The 21862-nt window shown below is 39.1% G+C and overlaps 1 protein-coding gene across 2 annotated transcripts; it reads right to left on the bottom strand.

The window, feature by feature from the left end:
* Positions 1-995: 995 nt before the first annotated feature.
* GBP5 (guanylate binding protein 5) lies at positions 996-20389 on the bottom strand. 2 transcript variants are annotated; one of them, XM_082477645.1, is made up of 12 exons: positions 20134-20389; positions 16384-16585; positions 13247-13456; positions 12618-12745; positions 10381-10490; positions 8800-8996; positions 8190-8432; positions 6866-7146; positions 5891-6103; positions 5032-5134; positions 4553-4734; positions 996-3148 (listed from the first exon to the last, which is right to left on the bottom strand). In XM_082477645.1, exons 3-12 carry the CDS (start codon positions 13434-13436, stop codon positions 3035-3037), a joined length of 1761 nt encoding a protein of 586 aa, XP_082333771.1. In that variant the 5' UTR covers positions 13437-13456; positions 16384-16585; positions 20134-20389; the 3' UTR covers positions 996-3034. The 2 variants fall into 2 exon arrangements, with proteins under 2 accessions (XP_082333771.1, XP_082333770.1); XM_082477644.1 differs by lacking the exons at positions 12618-12745; positions 13247-13456; positions 16384-16585; positions 20134-20389 and adding an exon at positions 12162-12433.
* Between the last annotated feature and the right edge of the window lie 1473 nt (positions 20390-21862).

The following is a 21862-nucleotide window of genomic DNA, read 5'->3' as shown; positions in this document are numbered from 1 at the left end:
GAAAGCTTTTAGAAACCATTATAATTTTAAGGATGATTTTCAGTATTTTGGAAAAGTATTTCGAATCAACTACTGAAATTGAACATAAGTAGCCAATAGCTTGCGCATTTCACTCCTAATTATGCATCCAACGAAAGGTGGTAGGTAAGAATATTTGTGGACCACTGATGAAAGCAACATGTGCCTCTGTAAGTTCTAAGAGAAAGGAGGAAGCCTTTTTCTTTTCCTGAAAATATAATTAAAAAGTATTATACTAGAAATCAGACACTTTGTAATATAGTCTAAGCTAACAGTACCAAGCTTGGAATCTTAGATAAGTGACTTAATTTTGCTTAGCTGCAATTTTTAAAAAGCTCTCTAAGAGAGGTAGTAATGAAATCAATATTTATTTTGAAGATATTGTTCTTTTCAACCATGACAATTCCTTGGGTATTAAGATGTATTTTTTTTCCTTTATTAATTGTACAGCTTGCAAAGGCGGTTATAAAGTATTATTAGGTAAATGCTCAGCCAAATATGTTATGGTCTTTGGTACCTTCGGATGTTCAGTTCAAGTCCAGAAATACAGCTGAACAGCACAAGACCCTATCTGATTATGGGAAATTCAGCATAATAAAACTCTGCAAAGAACAGGAAAAAAGACAGATGTTAAAATATGTGCTTTTCTTCTTTAAACAGTAAATCATATTTTGAGCAACTAAAAAATTTCAAGCTCCTATAATGTAATCCAATTGGGAAACGCCTTATATAAATAAGTAAGCAATTTAAGGAAAACAAAATAGAGTTTTGTATAATGTTTCTATAATTTTTAAAACCTATTTCACTAGAGATTTATTAAACAAAGAAACAAAAAGCAAATAGAAAGGTATAAGAAAATGTGTTTTGTTTCCAATATTAAAATAATTCTCAAAAAATGTTCTCAATATTTTTAGGGAATTTCAGAAGTCCCTATAGACTTTTAACTATTGGGAGGGGAAAAAAACCAAAGTAGTAGAGTTATTTAAAAAAATTTTACGGTTATTTGCAGTTAAAATATATATACACAGCTATATTTATAGAATCCATAGTTTTTAATAAAAATCAGTAGGCTTTCGTATATGATTGCAAAGAATTAAAATCATTTAATTTTAGTACTATAAGCAAGCATAAAATTAAATAAGTCCCATCAGACCTTTTGGAACATTATCTTGCATACCTTATACCAGCAGTCCCCAACCTTTTTGGCATCAGGGACAGGTTTCATGGAAGACAATTTTTCCATGGACTGGGGGAGGGGGGGATGGTTTCTGGATGATTCAAACGCATTACATTTATTGTTCACTTTATTTCTATTATTATTACACTGTAATATATAGCGAAATAATTATACAACTCACCATAAAGCAGAATCAGTGGGACCCCTGAGCTTGTTTTCTCTTGCCACTCACTGGTAGGGTTTTTTTTGTTTTTTAAATTTATTTTATTTTTTTAATTTTATTTTTTCTTATTATTTATGGCTGTGTTGGGTCTTCGTTTCTGTGCGAGGGCTTTCTCTAGTTGCGGCGAGCGGGGGCCACTCTTTATCACGGTGCGCAGGCCTCTCACTATCGCGGCCTCTCTTGTTGCGGAGCACAGGCTCCAGACGCGCAGGCTCAGTAATTGTGGCTCACGGGCCTAGTTGCTCCACGGCATGTGGGATCTTCCCAGACCAGGGCTCGAACCCGTGTCCCCTGCATTGGCAGGCAGACTCTCAACCACTGCGCCAGCAGGGAAGCCCACTGATAGGGTTTTGATATGAGTCTGCAGGCAACTGATTTATTATGGTCTCTGTGCAGTCAGACCTCTCTGCTAATGATAATCTGTATTTGCAGCTGCTCCCCAGCGCTAGCATCACCGCCTCAGCTCCCCCTCAGATTATCAGGCATTAGATTCTCACAAGGAGCGCGCAACCTAGATCCCTCACATGGGAGGTTCACAGTAGGGTTCACGGTCCTATGAGAATCTAATGCCGCAGCTGATCTGACAGGAAGCGGAGCTCAGGCGGTAACACGAGCGATGGGGAGCGGCTGTAAATACAGATGAAGCTTCGCTCGCTTGCAGGCTGCTCACCTCCTGCTGTGCGACCTGGTTCCTAACAGGCCACGGACTGGTACTTGTCCATGACCCAGGCATTGGGAACCCCTGCCTTATACCATTTATTTACAGACTTAAAGGATTATAAAGATGTGATACACAATTACCAAGTCCAATATAAATTGCTTCATAATATACAATGTCCTATTTAAGTTATGCCCTTGGTGAGGATAACAGGAAGGTTAGGCTTCTTTAGCTCTTCAGCCTATGACACAATTTCCATGCTGGTAGTTCCTTCCATCTTCTAGAGCACCTCTGTTTCATTATGATGTTATTTGCTTACAGCTTAGAAGAGTCTAAGCAGACTGTCTACTGACCATGACAAGGAGTCATATAATTGCCCATAGACTGAGCAGTTGGGAACTGCAGTTCCCACCCAGTTGGGAACCATACACGTCTCCACTAAGAAGCTAGGTTAGTTTTTTGCGTGTGTTTTATCATCAGTGCCTCTCCCTGATGGCATCCAGCACAAAACCACTTGGCAGGAGTGATGCCCACCTGAGTCAAAGTCACTGGGAAGATTCCATGTGACTTAGTTTATTGTAGAAACACCCTCCCAGGTCTCTTCCAATCCCCACTGAGACAAATATGGAAAATTAGAGGGGTGGTATTGGTGTACAAGAGAAAGTTTCCCTTGATAGATCCTGCCCAATATCACTGCCAATAGAGGCAATGATAATATGTCCCTTATAATACAAGTAATAATCTCTTTAAGGAAGCAAACAACATTTAAACTATTGAAATTAGTGAAATGCACATTTTACCAATTATGAGCATCATAACTTTATAACTCAATACAAAAGCTCAATATAATTATTATGAAGTTTATTTAAATGGTGATTGTCTCAAGTTCTATAGTTTCTTGTTCCTTTGTGTCTTCAGTGAAAGTGAACCAGAAAATGAATTTCTAGTGTTTAGTTCTTTAGAGTAAGATACATGTATCATCTGCTGAGTCATTCCTCTGGAGATGCTGGATCTCATCCTGAAGTTTTCTGCTCTCAGCTTGGAATCTCTCCTTGAGCTTTTCAGCCTCCTCCTAAAGAGTGATACATAAAACCAAAGAGCTTAGCAAAAAGTAGTGTCCAGATCACTGTGGGGGGAGGGGGGGAGGGGAGGAGCCCAAATCATTGACTTTCCCTTAGTTATTTTAATCAATCGGTAACAAAAGACAGACCCTGATTCCTCCTTTCTGTTCATGTCCATTTTACGTCTCACTCTTGGTTTCCTACTTGTGTAATTCTTCTCCCATGTCTCTTTCTCTAGCTGCAGAAACATCATCATCTCTCAATCCCTGAACTATTGGTGTTCCAAGAATTATATCCTAAGGCCCCTTCCCCCTTTGCCTTTAGGGAATCTGAGTCATGTTTTGACTTCAATTCTCATGTATATACAGAGGAATGTCAGATCTAGTATTACAAGGAGAGATTGATACAACAACTAGGTGTCTAGGTGATATCCACAATCAGGTGAGGAGTCTGAGCCTTAGATAAGGGAATTTGTTTCATGTCTCCACAGTTATGGGGTAAAAGTAGAAGGACAGTGTGGGGAGATCAGAAACACCAGGTTGAAAATACTGTCCTTCAGTGCAGGTCTGTAATCTCAAAATTGTCTTGGAGCAGTGTCTGGAAAACAAGGACCTACAGATAGATCAGCCACCCTGGAGGAGGAAGAAGGTGTCCTTTGTCTCATAAGCGTGCTCACATAAGAATTTCAGACTAGGTCTGTAGAAACGAAAGCATTGTAGATCTCACTCACTGGGAAGGCTGTTTTGATAACTTGCTAGGATGTATGATATTGGCATTTAGTTATCTCTTTGGAACCTAATTTTTCTAATCAGAAAAATAAGGACATAATGGTTCTGATTCACAGTGAACAGATTAGATTAGAGAATGTGTGTAAAGTTCTTTGTACAGTGCTTGGTAAATAAGAACTATTGTTAATTGAGTGATAATAATAGTAGAGGACTGGATGAAACAAGTTAAAGGCTTTCAGAACCAGTGACAATTAAGGAAAGGACAGGGGCATAAACACAGTAATATGAAATTAATTTAGCAAGGTAATCTATGACCAGTGGAAAAGACTAGCTAGAGCAATTAACAAGATAACAAAAAAGACTAATTACCCTGGGTTAGAAATATCCTTGGATTTTGCTTAACAAATTAATAATGCTTATGCTGTGCCAAGCGTCATTCTAAACACAAATATTGACTCATTTAAATATCAAAATAGCCCTATAAAATAGGTATTATAACCATCTCCGAACAATATATGTAGTAAGAAGTGGAGCTGGTTTTCTTACCCAGGCTGTCTGATTCCAGAGTCCTGGCCCTGAGCCACAATATTATGCTGCCTCTCCCACATTGTCAGTGCTTCATGTTCTCATCAATACAGAGAGGGGAATATGATTAAAATCCAGAAATGAAATAATTGATATGAGTACCTTGAGCCGACGTTCTTGGGCCCTCTGTTGCAGTGCCTGCTGGTACACTCTGTTTATCTCCATTTGTCTCACTTGTTCCCGATGGAGTCTCTCCCTCTGCTCCATCATTTGCTGGTGCTGCATTAGAATTGCCCCCAACCTTTGTTTTTCAGCCTTCATAAACTCTGCTTTCGCACGTGCCTCTGAAAAGGAAGAAAATGGCAAACTTCTCTAGGATTAAAGTACCCTTCCTTCTGCCTCCCACTCATTTGTTATTGCTGCTACTTCATAGAGAAAATTCCCTGGGGTCATATTTCCCCTCCAGGCAATCATATTGTAGCTGACGGTATATGCCCTATTCAGATATAGACTGAGGAGCTAAGAATGGCACATCTTTGCCGTTCTTGCTCTTGTTTAATGATCCCAGGTGAACAAGGCCAAATTAATTTAAAATGTATAGAATTTCTGTCTTGCATCTTTTTTTCCCATTTTCTTCTCACCTTCCATCTCCTCTTCCCTTGCGGTGAGAATCAGGTCTGTCTGCCAAATGGTAACACACTCAAACTCCTTGGACTGTAAATATTTCTGCAGAGCTTCCTCAGCCTGGGAACCCCAAAAATGCAGTTAGAGCTAGGAAATGATTAGAAATGTTATAAACCTCTTTATTTCTTTTTCTTCCCAGTATCTTTTCCTCCCTGGAAGTGCTCAGTCTGTACTTGGTGAAACTATCAGTCAAGGCTTTTCTGTCAAGGGGTGGGCACAAGCTCCAGGCTGGCCTATCAGAGTACCCAGGGCCACTTGATGCAAAAGATTTGGGTACAGGCGGGAAAATACTGCAGCTTGGGTGTTTTAAAGACTGATATGGATGGTGGGAAAGATGCTTTCTCTCCCGTGAGACTGAGGGCACAAAGGACTAGTTAAGCTGCGAACTGTTGGTGTCATCTTTGCTGCTGTGTGGAGTGAGCCTGCCTGAGAATGACGCGAATGGTGAGGAAAACAGAACAGAAAGCTGGAGTTGAGATTGGAAAGAAAAAGGAAAGGGGAAAATTGATTACATTGTTACATGTAATCAATTGATTATGTTAAACTCTTGAACATATCTACACTTACAACTAAATTTAAACATTTGCCTTTAGTTTATGTGAGCCAGTGAATTATTTTCTTAAGTTAGTTCGATTATTGGGATTCTGTACTGTGTAACCAAAAAAGTCCCTGTGTTGCAATGAGTGTTGAAGGTTGTGATAAAAGTCTGGTGACTATGGTGATAGTTCAGTTTAATACCACAGCTCTCATTCTTCCTGTCCGAAAAAAGAAGACCCCTAGCAATTCCCCATAATTAATGCATAAAACTAGGGATACCTGTATTCCTTTCCTGGGCTCCTGATAGTACTTTGCCTTCAGCTCTTCTCTCTTCTGAAGGAAGAGACGATGCCCCCCAGGTTTTGAATAAATCCCTTGCTTCACATCTTCTTCTAGAGGACAAAAAATATCCTGAAGTAAAGCTGAACAGCGATTCAGTGATGCCTCCAAATTCCGTTTACAAAAGTCATTCTGTTTGGTTTCTAGCAGGGTCTTCGAAAGGAAAAAGGTCCATGGAGAAGGTGTTAGCAACACTTCAGTACTTTTAGAAATGGTTTACAAAAAGAATCTCTGTATTTTTTCTGTAAATTCAAGGACTACAAGTAATACTATATCCTCCCCACCAAACCTAGAAAAGTTCCAAGGATGATACAATGTAGAAAAATGACTTTACTTTTGTTTTTGAAATCTCCTGGAACCCCATTCTTTTGCTTTTTCTGCTTTAGATAGGATCTTCAGACTGCAGATCTCTAGCCTCATGCCCTAATTTTAAATGTAACCTACTGTTTTACAACCACCCCAGTATTATACTGGGCTGGGATTCCCAATGAGGTAGAATGGATGAGTGGGTGCTATTAAACCTAGGGACATTATATTTTAGTAGATCCATTTGGCAATTCTGTATGCTTGATTAATAAAAAAGAAAAGTTAATTAGTACTTTATGAATACATTTTTTTAAGGGATAAGATTACTTAAAAAAAATTAGTCCATGGGTGTAACATAGTAAGTTGAGTTGTCTGCATGTGAAAGTTTCAGAATCTATAGGGTCCAGAGTAGTTACATGTTTATTTGTTTGGTTTTTTGTTTGTTTGTTTTCAGAATAATAGTGATATCTTGGTCACATAAGTGATAGTCATTGTCTCTCAGTCTAGTAAGAATTGTTTTTCTTAATTAAGTCCTCATTTTGCCTCATAGCAATACCTTGCCTATATTGCCCCTAAGCCCCATGAACTACAGCAGTAAAACTTAATTACCTCTAATTTTTCCTGGAACCCTTGGTCTATATCCTTGAAAGAATTCTTCATGAAGACTTCCATAGCCCCTTTCTCACTGGCCCTGTGCAGATCCAGCAGCTCCTGGAGGGTTTCCGTGGGCAGCTGCACCTTCTGGCCCATCTGTTGGTCATAGTGGGCAATGGCCTTTTGCAGTGCTGCCAAGTTCTTAATCTGGGCCAAGGCCAGGACTTCGTTCTCCATGCAGGGCAGATCCCCACTGTTGATGGCATTGACATAGGTCAGTACCAGGCTCTCTAGATCTTCACAGGAGGAAGAGATGCTTGAATTATTTGCAGAGAAAAAGGACATGCTCTGAACTGAGTAATTCTGAGAATGTTAATTTAGCATATTCAGCCTCCTGCTCAGTGTTCAAGTGGCCCAAATAAGTTCCTTTGGGAAATTATGTGACCAAGAAGACAGATCTTTAATTCTTTGAGAAAAGAAAGTGTTCAAAGAGGAAAGTTCAAGATCTATGTGATGATCCACATTTCATCATTTTCTCATTGAGAAATGAGGAAATGGTTATATAAAATTGTGTGTATTCATTTGATTAGAATACTATAGACCTTTTGCCTCTTTATACTTCCCATTCTTTCTCTCTTCCTCAGGTTTCTGTTTCCTTCAGAATTCCGTTTTCTCCTCCACTTCAACATGTAAAGCTGGTATGAGTGTTACCCTCATTGGAAAAATCACAAAGTAGGCAAATTAGACCAGGTCAACTTACTCTTTGTTGGAACATTGCTGTTTGTCTTCCTTGTCCTTAGCTATTTTTGTTTGCACTCAACTTCCCTTTAGAGCGTAGCAATAATTGACAAAGTTCCAAGACATAGAGTATTTAGGAACAACTGGACCAAGAAGTCTGCTTAGATTTCTTTAAGGGTTCTAGACAACTTGGGCATCTGCTTGTTTAATGCTTGTATCAAGCACATTCTATTTATACAGAGAATGTATGTGTTTTTTTCATCTTCTGCCTATCAAAGGCATAATAAGTATCCATAATATTGGTAGAACAAATGCTGCCAACCCATGTGGGTTAGTCTAGTTCAACAGTGGACCACTTATAGGTAGAACTTTTTTAACCTGACCTTTTCATCAGGTTATATTCCTAATTTATCTTACTTTGCAGGCATTGCTAAAAAAGCCTAGAAATATTTTTGGTGCTCACCTGAATTTAATAAATATGATACATATGGTTTTCTAGGTAGTAGCTGATTATGTATTTTCAACAGTGGAAGGAGAAAATTACAACAGTGCTCTCATTCTCTATTTTGGATTGAAGGAAAATCCTTGAAGAGGTACTCACGAGATCCATTGACCTTGATGCCTCCTGAAACAGTTTTAGTCTTGGAATGGCTGAAGATGTAGGAACAGAAATCTGCCACTTGTTGTACAAATTCAGGATCCAGGTCATCATTATGCAGTGTCTCAAGCTGGGCAAGCTTCTTCCGATGAGTGGGCAAGTCAAAAATAAAGCATTCCTTTATTGGAAAGAATTTCTGTATACACAGACGGGGCAAATTAAAATTTTGAAGATGTTGATCGGTGCCTGAGGAAGGAAAAATAAGATTATTTAGTATAGGGTTAACTTTCATTTTAATCTCTTTCCCACAAATAAATGTGCTTTCTACCTACTGTTATTTATTTCACTACATTTTCACAAACCCTAAGCAAAAACTTAAAACGTGATCAATCAGGGAAAGGAAAATGGAAAAGTAATTTTCTCCAAGAACAGGGGAGTAATACAATTTAATATTGAATGTATTAGTTCACTTTAAATCAATAGTATTAATTATTTATGTGATAATTTAGTCAGGTGAGTAAATATAGGAAACTATAACTTTAACCAGCAACACACAAGAGATAATTTCTTGTGCTACTTTTCTCCCTCTTTCCAAAACTGAAGTCCCTGTTACCCTGCTTTGGCCTCAGTGAATTCTCCAGGTACTCATCTGCTGTGATGAGTCGCCCATTTGCTTCCAGGTCAAGGTAGAAATCTCTCACAGTCCACACTAAGTCTGGACAGACACTCACAAAGTCAGCTGCATTGTCTACCCCATCAAGATCAGGTGACGTAACTGTTCTGAGCAGATTTGACAGTTCTGTCACATAGCTGAGATGCAATTAAGGAAAACTGTTGGAAATAGAACTGCGTCTAAACCATATTTACTTCCATGCCCTCCTATACTTTTATATTCCCTTTGGGTTATAACCAATCCTCATTTCATCAGTAAATATAAGGACTCTTTATCTTGCCCCATTTTTTTCCCAACATCTTCACTGGAGTAGAATTGCTCTACAATGGTGCATTAGTTTCTGCTGTATAACAAAGTTAATCAGCCATACGTATACATAAATCCCCATATCCCCTCCCTCTTGCATCTCCCTCCCACCCTCCCTATCCCACCACTCTAGGTGGTCACAAAGCACCGAGCTGATCTCCCTGTGCTATGCAGCTGCTTCCCACCAGCCATCCATTCTACACTTGGTAGTGTATATATGTCCATGCCACTCTCTCACCTCATCCCAGCCCACCCTTCCCCCTCCCCATGTCCTCACGTCTACTCTCCATGTCTGCGTCTTTATTTCTGTCCTGCCCCTAGGTTCTTCACAACCTTTTTTTTTTTTTTAGGTTCCATATATGTGTGTTAGCATATGGTATTTGTTTTCCTCTTTCTGACTTCACTCTGTATGACACTCTGTATGACACTGTATGACAGACTCTAGGTCCATCCACCTCACTACAAATAACTCAATTTCATTTCTTTTAATGGCTAAGTAATATTCCATTGTATATATGTGCCACATCTTCTTTATCCATTCATCTGTCAATGGACACTTAGGTTGCTTCCATGTCCTGGCTATTGTAAATAGAGCTGCAATGAACACTGTGGTACATGACTCTTTGAATTATGGTTTTCTCAGGATATATGCCCAGTAGTGGGATTGCTGAGTCATATGGTAGTTCTATTTTTAGTTTTTTAAGGAACCTCCATACTGTTCTCCATAGCGGCTGTATCAATTTACATTCCCACCGACAGTGCAAGAGGGTTCCCTTTTCTCCACACCCTCTCCAGCATTTATTGTTTCTAGATTTTTTGATGATGGCCATTCTGACCTGTGTGAGGTGATACTTCATTGTAGTTTTGATTTGCATTTCTCTAATGATTAGTGATGTTGAGCATCCTTTCATGTGTTTGATGGCAATCTGTATATCTTCTTTGTAGAAATGTCTATTTAGGTCTTCTGCCCATTTTTGGATTGGGTTGTTTGTTTTTTGATATTGAGCTGCATGAGCTGCCTGTATATTTTGGAGATTAATCCTTTGTCAGTTGCTTCATTTGTAAATATTTTCTCCCATTCTGAGTGTTGTCTTGTCCTTTTAATGTTTACAATGTTTTCATTTTTGTGTTTGATACACAAGGACTCATGAACATAGCTGGTGAATAAAGCAGTTCTCTCTGGCTTTGGTGCCATCCTGGACAACAAAAGGATACTGCAAGAGGTCGATAGCCCTCTGGTCAATTGTGTTCATAGTATTATATACAAAGGTACTACTCAGTAGTAGTGCCAGTACAAATATCTGGGTGTCACTCTTCTTGTCACCCTAGAAGTCAGAACAAATTTCAGTCATGTCTCATGGCATTCCCATATGAGCAGTTATTAAAAATAGACCCTTGACTTACAAATGTTAGACAAGACAAACAGAAATGGTTGTGAGAAACATATGAGCTTTGAATAGTTCTGTCATTAGCATTGATAATTTTATACAAAACCATATTTTGTTAACTTATCAGTCCCTCTTATAACTGGTTAGGTGTTTGAAAAATGGATAGTCAAAGTTCGTGAAGGTAACCAGAGTGCTTAAAATGAAGATTTTCAATTGTGTAAAACAAAGTTGGTCTGTATACATAATACATGCATCTATTTTATTGAGTAGCTTTTATACACAGGACAGTTCACATTACTGATCTGATCTAATACTCAAAACAACACTGTGAGATACGTTTTTCTTTTTTTTTTTTGTTTTAGAGAGAGAGATGGGACAAGTGACAGCATACAGCTAAGCTTCAGCACCAGAATTGCTCAAAGAGTAGAGATGTATTAGGGATACATATTCAGGAGCCTACTGGGGGTGAAGGATGTGAATAAACTGCACAGGTAATAAGGCAGTTCTCTGAACTGACTTGGTATTTCTCTGCTGCACAAATGGATCAGAAGCCCTGCAGAGGAGAACCTTCAGAGTTCAGTGTATTCAATGCAAACCTTTAAATGGTTCTCTTCCTCTTTTAGAACATGTAATCTAGACTGGATACCCCCAACCTTGGGCTCCAGGGCACCTTCTTCGTGTTGGGATCTGTACATAGAAGATGCTAAAATACAAAGATATACAGTCCCTGTACATGGAGGCCATTTCTTACAGTTCTCCGCACGATTATCTAATCTGGTAGGGATGAGAAAGGTAAAGTCCTTATCAGCCTGAGCCCCAGAGCCTCTTCTCTACAGAGTACTGTCATATTTTTTCCCCTTGTTGAGGTTTCAGATGATGTTTAAAATGTAAAATGGATCAGAGATAATTCTGCACTGGTCAGCAGGACTGGAGCAGAAACATGTTTTGATTCCTGGTACTGTTGAGATAAGTTTTTAACTACTGTCTCCATGTTACAGGTGAGGAAACTAAAGAAAAAATGAGTTAACTATTTTGAATTGTGGTAAATTAAAGGCAAAATGAAGACATAAAAAACAAGAGCTCGGGCTTCCCTGGTGGCGCAGTGGTTGAGAATCTGCCTGCTAATGCAGGGGACACGGGTTCGAGTCCTGTTCTGGGAGGATCCCACATGCCGCGGAGCAACTAGGCCCATGAGCCACAACTACGGAGCCTGTACGTCTGGAGCCTGTGCTCCGCAACAAGAGAGGCCACGATAGTGAGAGGCCTGTGCACCGCGATGAAGAGTGGCCCCCGCTTGCCGCAACTAGAGAAAGCCCTGGCACAGAAATGAAGACCCAACACAGCCAAAAATAAATAAATAAATAAATTTTTTAAAAAAACTTAAAAAACAAACAAACAAACAAACAAAAACGAGAGCTCAAGGGAAAGATCCAGTTTTGTGCTCGAGCCAGCTCACAAGAGCTGGCTGTGTACATCTTTCCTGAGCCCTGAGTTTAGTGACTTTACTTTAGTAGCTTGGAGTGAGCTGTGATGGGAGTACTTGGAAAACTGGCAAGTACTACAAAGCAAGGCTTTTTTTCCCCAGTGGGCTGGTTGTTAGACACTTACCAGCGTAGAAGTGAAAAAATCCCATGTTACTCTTGTGCAAGTGATAAAATGGATGAGACCAAAGGGGAAATAGAAGATTTGAGGAGACATTCTTGCTTGTCAGAGTCTGAGAGCTCCTAGTGCCAGGATCCTGATTTGGACTCAAGTCCCGCTGCCCTGAAGCTTACTGCATATCTCTATCCTCTACAGGATCAGACTCGTGACAGTGATTTTGTTTGTACCGCCTTTCTGCAGTTCGGTTAAGTGCCTAGCTCCACGTTTGCACAGCCTCCCAATTATGATTCTGGCTTATACATATATTTTTCTCACTTCAGGTTTCCAAACTTTGACTATTAAAAATAGAGAGGGGAAAAAAAGGTATACCCTGGTCAAGCGGAAGTACAAAAAAAAAATCTCCCTGTGTAAAGAATGTTCAGGGATGAGGAGGTTGATTAAAAAGGAATCCTTGTTCCTTGCCTTCTCTACGTCTCCAAGTCCCTCCGTGTCAAGAAGAACCAGGATGTGGTTTGGCTTCTCAGGGTGAGGCACACACCACATCCAGATGCCCTTGGTGTGAGACTGCACCGTGGATCCAACAGAGAAACCTGCAAGGGGGAGTGGAGAGGCTGTAATTGAGGAGGGGATCTGGAAATTGGAGACTTTCTTGACAACTGAGTTACCGTTTAAGGAAAGCAAGATGAAGATATGGCAGAAAGTATAACCCAGTATTGATCTGAATTACAATAGAGGGATGAGAATATAAGAATACCAAGTACTGTAGGCTGGAAATTTGATGGATTTTTTTGCAAGAATATTATGCTATTAAAATTTTAATCATTTGTAATTACATATGTAGAAGTATTTTAATGATGTCTTACCCTTATAATTGGAAAATAGTATGATTTTTCTAAGAAAAAAAGAGGTGATATGTCAGAAACAGAACTCAACCCTTTATCTCCCAGAAGATAATTAACTAGCTGCGGCCCAAACATTAGCTTTCAATATTCCTCCGCATCTCTAACTTCCTCTCCTCGCATCACGTTCCTGCACGCTGGGAGTGTGGGTGGGCAGAAGGGACTCAGCTGGGCTTTGCTGGTGCCACTCACCCTTGTTCTTCCCAGCCAGCTTGTTCATCAGGTAGGATTTGCCGGTGCGGTAGAGGCCCACGATAGCCACCACCACAACGGGCTGCTGAATGGCAGACAGGATCTTCAGAGCTTTCGGATTAACCAACAGTCGCCCATTAATGTTCTCAATGAGGCACAAGGGTTCTGGCATGTGAACCACTGGGGCCATGTTCAGGGGGGTCACCTGATCTGCAAGGGAAGAGATGGGATAGACTGGAATTTCTAGACTTTAAACAGAGAAAAATCATTTTTCTTCCTCAACCTGCAGGCATACTACTCTGCAGCATGGCCTAAGTTTCTGAAGAAATTTAAAAAAGACAAAAGAGCAAAGAGGGTCATAGTAAAATATGTCCTAGGCCCTTCAGAGTTCTACTATAGGCTACCCCACTGGTTCTTAAATATTTGGTGGCCTTATGGAAAACCATTTTCTGAGACTAATTTACTGCTATTTTGAGTCTGACGCTTCCGCACTGGTTTTGGCTTGCTTATATTTCTTAGTTTTTACCTCTTTGAATCCCCAGATTGAATCTTTATGACCACTATTTGTTACATGACACTTCTTGCTTTTACACCGTATCAGCTTGCTTTTCTCTAATTTAGGGCTATGTCCAGTCAAAGCGTATTATACTAAATCCTGCCAGGTCATTATGTAGCATTATCTAACAAATAACAGTTGTTTACTTCTTAAAGCTTTACTTTTAAAGAATTTTTTATGTAGCTATTAGTGTGTGTTCTTCAGTCAAAACTTTAATGAGTGTTCATTTTATGAATGAGAAAGTGAGTGAAAATACTTTCTAAAATAATACTTAACCAGTTATTTTCTAATTTATGGGCATCAATTTCTGTAACCTAAAGAGTCCCCAATAAAACATGTTTAAGCTATCTGAGATTAAAACAAATGCTTGCTTTTCTGCCATCATAAAGAACAATTTTCTTCCATTTTAGAAGTGATTATTTTCAACAGAAGCTAAAAATCCACCATCTGCTTGCCTCTTTTAAAAAACTGAAATCTTACAATGCAAAGGTCTGGATTCCCTTGCTACCTTTTAAAAAGTTATAAAGACCCATTCTCCCCCTTTCTTCATAGCCAATGCCCCAGAGATTATCCAGATGACAGATAAATAAAAAGAGAAACTGCTTGGCAACAGTAATATATCCATTGCAAATGTCATCACGTCAGGGCATGGGAGCCAGGAAATGTTCAGTCCAAGCCACATCCAAAAAGAGGGGATCCCACATAATTTTACATTCCCAAATGCAAAGTTTCTTTTTACTCTAATCCACTTCCAATGCAGTATTGGCACCTTATGCTTGTTGAGTTCTGTTATCTGATTTGTATATAGCAGGGGTCATAATCATTTTTAGGTTAGAAAGATATGGGGACCTGGCAGTGATGATCTATAACAGTTAGCTAGAAAGACAGAAGATACACAATCTAAATCTATTTGCAGATTTTTGGGAACCTACAAGCTCTTGTGCTTTGGAATGAGGTCACTAATGGGAAAGGAAGCTAGTTTGTCTGAATTTTCAGACCTCCTAATGAATAACATTTAGCGCTGTGTATCTATATTAATGAAAGTATTTTATACATTGTCCCCAGATGTTACCCGGGTAACATCTTTAATGTTTTTAGGACAGCCCAATCTCCAAAACATCTCTGCAGATTCAATGTGTTTGAGCCCCATGCATAACTATTGCTCTATCATAACTCAGCCTATGATGTGTGCTCTGAGTTGCATTCTTCTCCCTAACTCTGTTAGAGCCCCATACTCTTTGGTAAATAAAAACAATGCAAGAATGCATCAAAACACACAGAAATACAAATATACATTTTGACTTTGAAATAGGGCAAATCTGATTTCTAATCTCAGACCTCCACCTGGCTCTCTGTGTGACACTGGCATTTCACTTAACACTCTAAGCCTATCTTCAGAAAAAGAAAGTAAATAAATAACTATTTATATACATCAGTATAACTGCTAGCTTACAAAAGAGAGAGAGAACTGTAGGAAAGGAAAAAAATGTGTAAAGAAGGAAAATGCTGAGAAATATAGGAGAAAAGGCTCGGAAGGACTCCTAATGGAGTTTCTAGAAGAAGACATCTCTGTTTTCAGTCATACAATTCTAGATGGGTTTTGTGTTACTTTTATGTTGTTTGCCTTCACTTTGCTTTGTGTTGTTTTTGGTTTGAGTTGGTAGGAAAAGGAAAAAGCTCTTCTTAAGGAGAAAAATGGAAATCAAGCAAGAAGGAGATGCATGAAGTATGTGCTGTGATAAGAAATTCAAAGGAGGAGAAAGTTTCCAGGAGTAAACAAAATTTCCAGACAGTGTTAAGTGATTCGTTGGGGCTTCCCTGGAGGCCCAGTGGTTAAGGCTTCACGCTTCCACTGCAGAGAGCAGGGGTTCAGTCCCTGGACTAAAGGTCCCAAGTGCCGTGCGGTGCAGCCAAAACAAAACAGAACAATAATGAAAAATACATAAAAAACAAAAAGTGATTCGTAATAGTAGAATTATTAGAGGAGAAGAAACAAAGTCCGACACAAAAGGCCTTAAGGAATGAGTGGGTGTCAATCAATCAAGACTAATTCATTCAGGGTTCTTTCCAAAGGAAGACATTCATCTTCAAAAAAGTGCAGGGCTATGACTAAAATATATAGCCATTTTCATGAAACTTCTTCATTGTTCATTCTGGGTTTCAACTTTTTTCTTTCTTTTTTTTGTCCTTAACAAGGTAAGCAAGCCATTTACATTACATTTCGTTCAATGCTCTTTCTCATGAAAATAGTACAGTCATAGTTCTTCAAAAGTTAAGGCTGCAGTTTGAAGGATCTTTATCAGGTTTTATCAAAGGTGACTTAAGTGGCAATTATGATCCCCATAGATCATAAGGTGGCAAAGGAAGAAAAGCAGTATGAAGACATTTCAAACTCTCAGTCCCCACACATGCTCGTGTCTAATTCAGCGGAACTGGCACTTAATGAAATCTGCTGCCTGTCTGACAGCACCACAATTTACCTTTAATAAGAGGTGATAGTCTACGTCGAGCTCGGCTGCACTGTATCATGAACAGACTTTTTAAGACATCCTGACCCTTTCCACCCTTGCCCCAGACTTACCTTAACGGTGAAATCAGTAGCAGAGATCTTTTAGAGCTGGTAAGAAAGGTGCTTCAATGAGAAATTGGTAAGAGTTCTAAATCCGTCCCTCAGGTTAGCTGTGTTGGATTCTGATATACTTTTTTCTTATCCAGTCCTGGGGATTTCTTTTCTTTCCCCTCCACTCTGCCAGAGGGCGGAGGATTAGAGTATGAAACAAAACCTGAAAGTGGAAAGGGTTTTTGAAATGTCGCTGCAGGAAACTGAAACCACAAGCCAAACGGAAACCACAAGCCAAACCACAAGCCAAATTGTACATGGAAGAGAAATTTGAAATCATTTGCATTTTTTTCTACTCCAAACTGTCCTCGGGGCTGTGGGAAACCATAATAAGTCTACAGTAACAGTGACTATAACCCCAAGGTATGTTTACATTATGTGAATATACCATTTTTGCTTGTTTTTTGTTTTTGTTTTTGCTTGGCTGCACCACGCGGCATGTGGGATCTTAGTTCCCCAATGGGGATCCAACCTTTGCCCCCCCCCCCAGTGGAAGCGCAGAGTCTTAACCACTGGACCGCCAGGAAAGTCCCCGCTTGTTTGATTTTAAGAAACCAGCCTTCCTATGCAATTCAGGTCATCTCTTGCTAAATATGTAGGAATTCTGATAGAATTTTTTTCGGAGAAAACTTGAGTTTGACACACAGAATAAACTGCTGTATAATTTCAATGAAGAAAAATTCACTTCCTCAATAGACAAACTAGATGCTAAACAATTTTAAAGAACTTAAAAAAAATCAGTCATTAAATGGTCAACAGATTTTTATAACTGCATCTTTCATCAGTCAGGCAAACATTCAAAGCGAACACTTTGAATACCTACTGCACGCTGCAGTGTTCAAAGAGAAGCGAGGAACCAACAATCAAGAAGCATCATAATCCCTATGAGGAGATTTTGTTCTAGATGAATGCAACCTACAGCCTCCTTTGCCTCCCTCAAACCCACTCCTCCCAAACATGCAAATATTTATTTGGTTGTCTTCCTTATTTTCAACTATTGTCTGGTAGCGTTGGCACATTGTTTTTCAGAGCTTTGTAACTTAAATCTTTCAACCACCCAAGATATTAATAATAGATATGTCTTTTTATTATTATTACTGAGATATAACTGACGTATAACATTGTATTACTTTTAGGTATGCAACACAATGATTTGACATATGTATATATTGCAAAATGATTACTACAAAAAACTTAGTTAACATCTGTGACCACACAGTTACATTTTTTTCTTATGATGAGAACTTTTAAGATATACTCTTTTAGCAACTTTCAAATATACAGTAAAGTATTCTTAACTGTAGTCACCATGCTGTTCATTATATCCCAGGATTTATTTATAACTGGAAGTTTGTACTTTTTGACCACCTTAACACATTCCACCCTCCCTCCCCTCATCTCTGGCAACCACCCATCTGTTCTATGAGTTCAGTTTATTGTTATTTTTTAAGATTCCACATATAAGTAAGATCATATAGTATTTCTCTTTCTGTCTGACTTATTTCACTTAGCATAATACCTTTCAAGTCCAACCATGTTGTCACAAATGGCAATATTTCCTTCTTTTTTATGGTTGAGTAATATTCTATCATATATACATACCACATTTTCTTTATCTACTCATCCATTGATGGATAATTAGGTTGTTTACACATCTTGGCCATTGTGAATAATCTTGCAATGAACATGGAAGTGAATATATCTCTTCAAGGCAGTGTTTTCATATTCTTCAGAGATATACCCAAAACTGGAATTGCTGGGTCATGTGGTAGATTTATTATTTATTTTTGAGGAACCTCCATACTGTTTTCCATGGTGGCTGTACGAAATCTATATTCCCACCAACAGTGCATAAGTGTTTGCTTTCTCCACATCCTTATCAACACTTGTTATTTATTGTCTTTTGGATAATAGCCTTTCTGACAGGTGTGAGGTGATATCTCATTGTGGTTTTGATTTGCATTTCCTTAATAATTAGTGATGTTGAACATTTATTTCAGTTACTTGTTGACCCTTTTTATGTCCTTTTTGGAAAAATGTTTATTCAGGTCCTCTGCCCAAATTTAATCAGATATTTATTTCCTACTGAGTTGTATGAGTTCTTATATATTTTGGATATTAACTTCATCAGGTAGATGATCTGCAAATATTTTCTCCCATTCGGTAGCTTGCTTTTTCATTTTGTTGATGGTTTCCTTTGCTGTGCAGAAGATTTTTCATTTGATGTAGTTACATTTGTTTATTTTTGCTTTTGTTGCCTTTGCTTATGGTGTTAAATTTTAAAAACTCTTTGCCAAGACCAATGTCAAGGAGATTATCCCTATGTTTTGTTTTAGGAGTTTTTTGGTTTCAGGTCTTAACATTCAAGGCTTTAATCCATTTTGAGTTTATTTTTGTGTGTGGTGAAAGATAGTGATCCAGTTTCTTTCTTTTACATGTGGCTGTCTAGTGTTCCCAACACTACTTATTGAAGAGACTATTCTTTCCCTGTTGCATCTTCTTTGCTCCTTTGCTGTAAAATAATTGATCATATATGTGTGGGTTTATCTGTAGGCTCTCAATTCTGTTCTGTTGATCTATGTGTCTGTTTTTATGCCAGTACCATACTATTTTGATTATTATAGCTTTGTAATATAGTTTAAAAGCTAGATGCATGGCTTCAGTTTTGTTCTTCTTTCACAAGATTGCTTTGACTATTCAGGCCTTTTTGAAATTCTATACAAATTTTAGGATTCTATTTATATGAAAAAACTTTGCTGGATAGAGTATTCTTGGCTGATAGTTTTTACCTTTCAGTATTTTGAGAATGTCATTCCACTCTCTTCTGGTCCATAGAGTTTATTCTGAACAACCGGCTGAGAGCCTACTGGGGATTCCTTTGTACGTTAAAATCTTTTTTTCTCTGGCTGCCTTACAATTCTTTCTTTGCCATTGACTTTTGACAGTTTTAATATAATGTATTTTGGAGAAGGTCTTTTTGCATTGAAGTAACTAGGTGTCCTCTTTCTTATCTTCATGGACTTGAATATCAAGTTCCTTCCCCAGGCTTGGGAAATTCTCAGCTATTATTTCTTTAAATAAATTCTCTGCTCCCTTCATCTGCTCTTCTCCTTCTAGGAAACCCATTATCCTAATGTTGCCCTTCCTAAAAGAGTCAGATAGTTCTCATAGAATTTCCTCATTTTTTAAAGATCGTAATTCTCTTTCCTCTTCTGCCTGTATTATTTCTAGATTTCTATCTTCAAACTGACTAATTCTCTCTACCATGTGGTCTGTTCTATTTTCAACACGTTCTAATGCATTCTTCATCTTATTTATTGAGCCCTTCAGCTCCAGAATTTCTATTTGACTTTTTCTTAGAGTTTCAATCCCTTTAGCAAAGTATTTCTTCTGTTCATTTATTCCTGAGCTCATTGTACTGCCTTTCTGAGGTTCTGATGAATTGTCACTTTCTTTTTGTGATACAGTGTTACTGTTGTTCTTCATGCTGTGATGAGTTGTTTGTTCCTCTGCTGGTGCATTTGAAGTAGCGAACACCTTTCTTTATATAAAGCTTTCTCTCTCTGTGTGTGTGTGTGTGTGTGTGTGTGTGTGTGTGTGTGTGTGTTTTACTTGATTCTAATGATTCAACAGGTTAGAATTTAGAAATAAGAGCCTGTCTTTTGTTTTCCAGTAGGTGGCGCTATAGCACAGGTTTTTGATTTCTCTTACCTGCGTGCCTCTGGTTGGTTATATTAGAGAGTTGGCACTTTCCACCCTCCACTGCCTCTGTCAGAGGTGTAGTTTGGTGCCTTCTTGTCCCTGCTTGTGTCTCTAGGGTTGCTGGGCCTTGCTACTGCTTGTGTCGCTGGCGTCGCCGTCCGGGGCACCAAAATGGCAGGTGCTTCCACCGCATCCAAGATCTCCTGAGTCACAGGCTCCACCTCTGCTGTGGGAGGAGAAGGGGGAGGAGGAGCTGGGATCATGGGCACTTCTGCCGTATCCAGGGTTGCGGGGTTCGCTGGCAACGCTGCTGTGGGTGGTGATGGATGGGCGGGCTGGAGTTGTGGGTGCCTCTGTAGCTGGAGGGATGGTGTCACAGGTCCCACCACTGCTGCTGCCCAGATATCTGTCGCCACAAGCATTGCTATGGCCAGGAGGTCAGAGTCGTGTGTGCCACTTCCCTTGCTGCTCCTGGGTTCCCTGTGGCTGCCAGCTCAACTGCTGCAGCTGGGGGGACAAGTACTGCAGGCACTGCCTCCACTGTTTCCCCTGTTCTGCATCCTCTGTGTGTTACAGTTCACCCACCTTTAGATGTACAGGTTTATGGAATTCTTCAGTTTCCTGGTGTGTTGGGCAGAGGTATCTATGCTGAATTGTGGATGTTTAATGGTTGTACGTTGTAGGGGGGAGACAAAGAAAGCATCTGTCTCTGCCCTGATGTTGATGTCACTCCACAGTGTTCACTTTAAAAATATTTATTGGAAAACCAAATACATAAAGAGAAGTGACCAAATTACACATCTACATTAGATACTTTTAGTATCTAATTAGATACTCTTAGTATTAGTATCTAATTAGATAAAAAGTATCTAATTAGTATCTACATTAAATACTTTTCCAAAAGTAGATATGTTCTTGTGCTTTCATGTCAGTAAAAGAATAGATTTTTACAAATACTCCCAGAAGCTCAGTCACAGAACCTTGCAATTTCAACTCCCTCCTCCCACAGGGAAACTGGTAGACAGCCTCTGACATGGCTCCCAATGATCCTAGCTTCATTACACTACTCCCCTTCCTGTTATTCACACCCTTGTGCAATCCTCTTCCCTCTGACAGTGGGCTGAATCTAGTGAATTTCTTCTAAAAATATGGTGAAAGTTGTGAGGTTTTACTTCCATGACTAGGCTATAAAAGACTGATCTCTCTCTCGCTCTCTCTCTCCCTCCCTCCCCTTCTTGGTTTGGTGACACTGGTGCAGCCAGTTGCCATGGTAGAGACACTCACATGGCAAGACATTGAGAGTGGTCTCCAGGCAACAGCCAGTGAGGAATTGAAGCCTTTAGCCCCAAACTCATGATGATTAATGCTGCCAACAACCACAAGAGTAAGGTTGGGATGTGAATCCTTCCTTGGTCAAGCCTTGAGATGACTGCAGTCCCAAATGGCACTTTGTAGCAGGGAGAGACCTTGAAACAGAGGACCCACCTGAATGTCAAGAGGTCAAGGACCTCTTGACATTCAGAGTCTGTGAGATAATAAATGTTGTTTTTTCAAGCACTAAATTTTGGGGAAATTTGTTTTGTAGTAACAGATAACTAATTCAGAAACTTTAATCTGACTTCTAACATCATAAATTACTACTGTCTTTCATCTTAATCTGAATTAAATTACACAGGATGTTTTGTTTTTGTATTTCACTTCTTTTGCTTAACATTATGTTTTTATAGTCGTTCAGGTT

This window comes from Balaenoptera physalus, assembly GCF_965194825.1.
Source record: "Balaenoptera physalus genome assembly, chromosome: 1".
NCBI lineage: Eukaryota > Metazoa > Chordata > Mammalia > Artiodactyla > Balaenopteridae > Balaenoptera > Balaenoptera physalus.
This window is presented reverse-complemented; position numbering and strand designations above follow the sequence as displayed.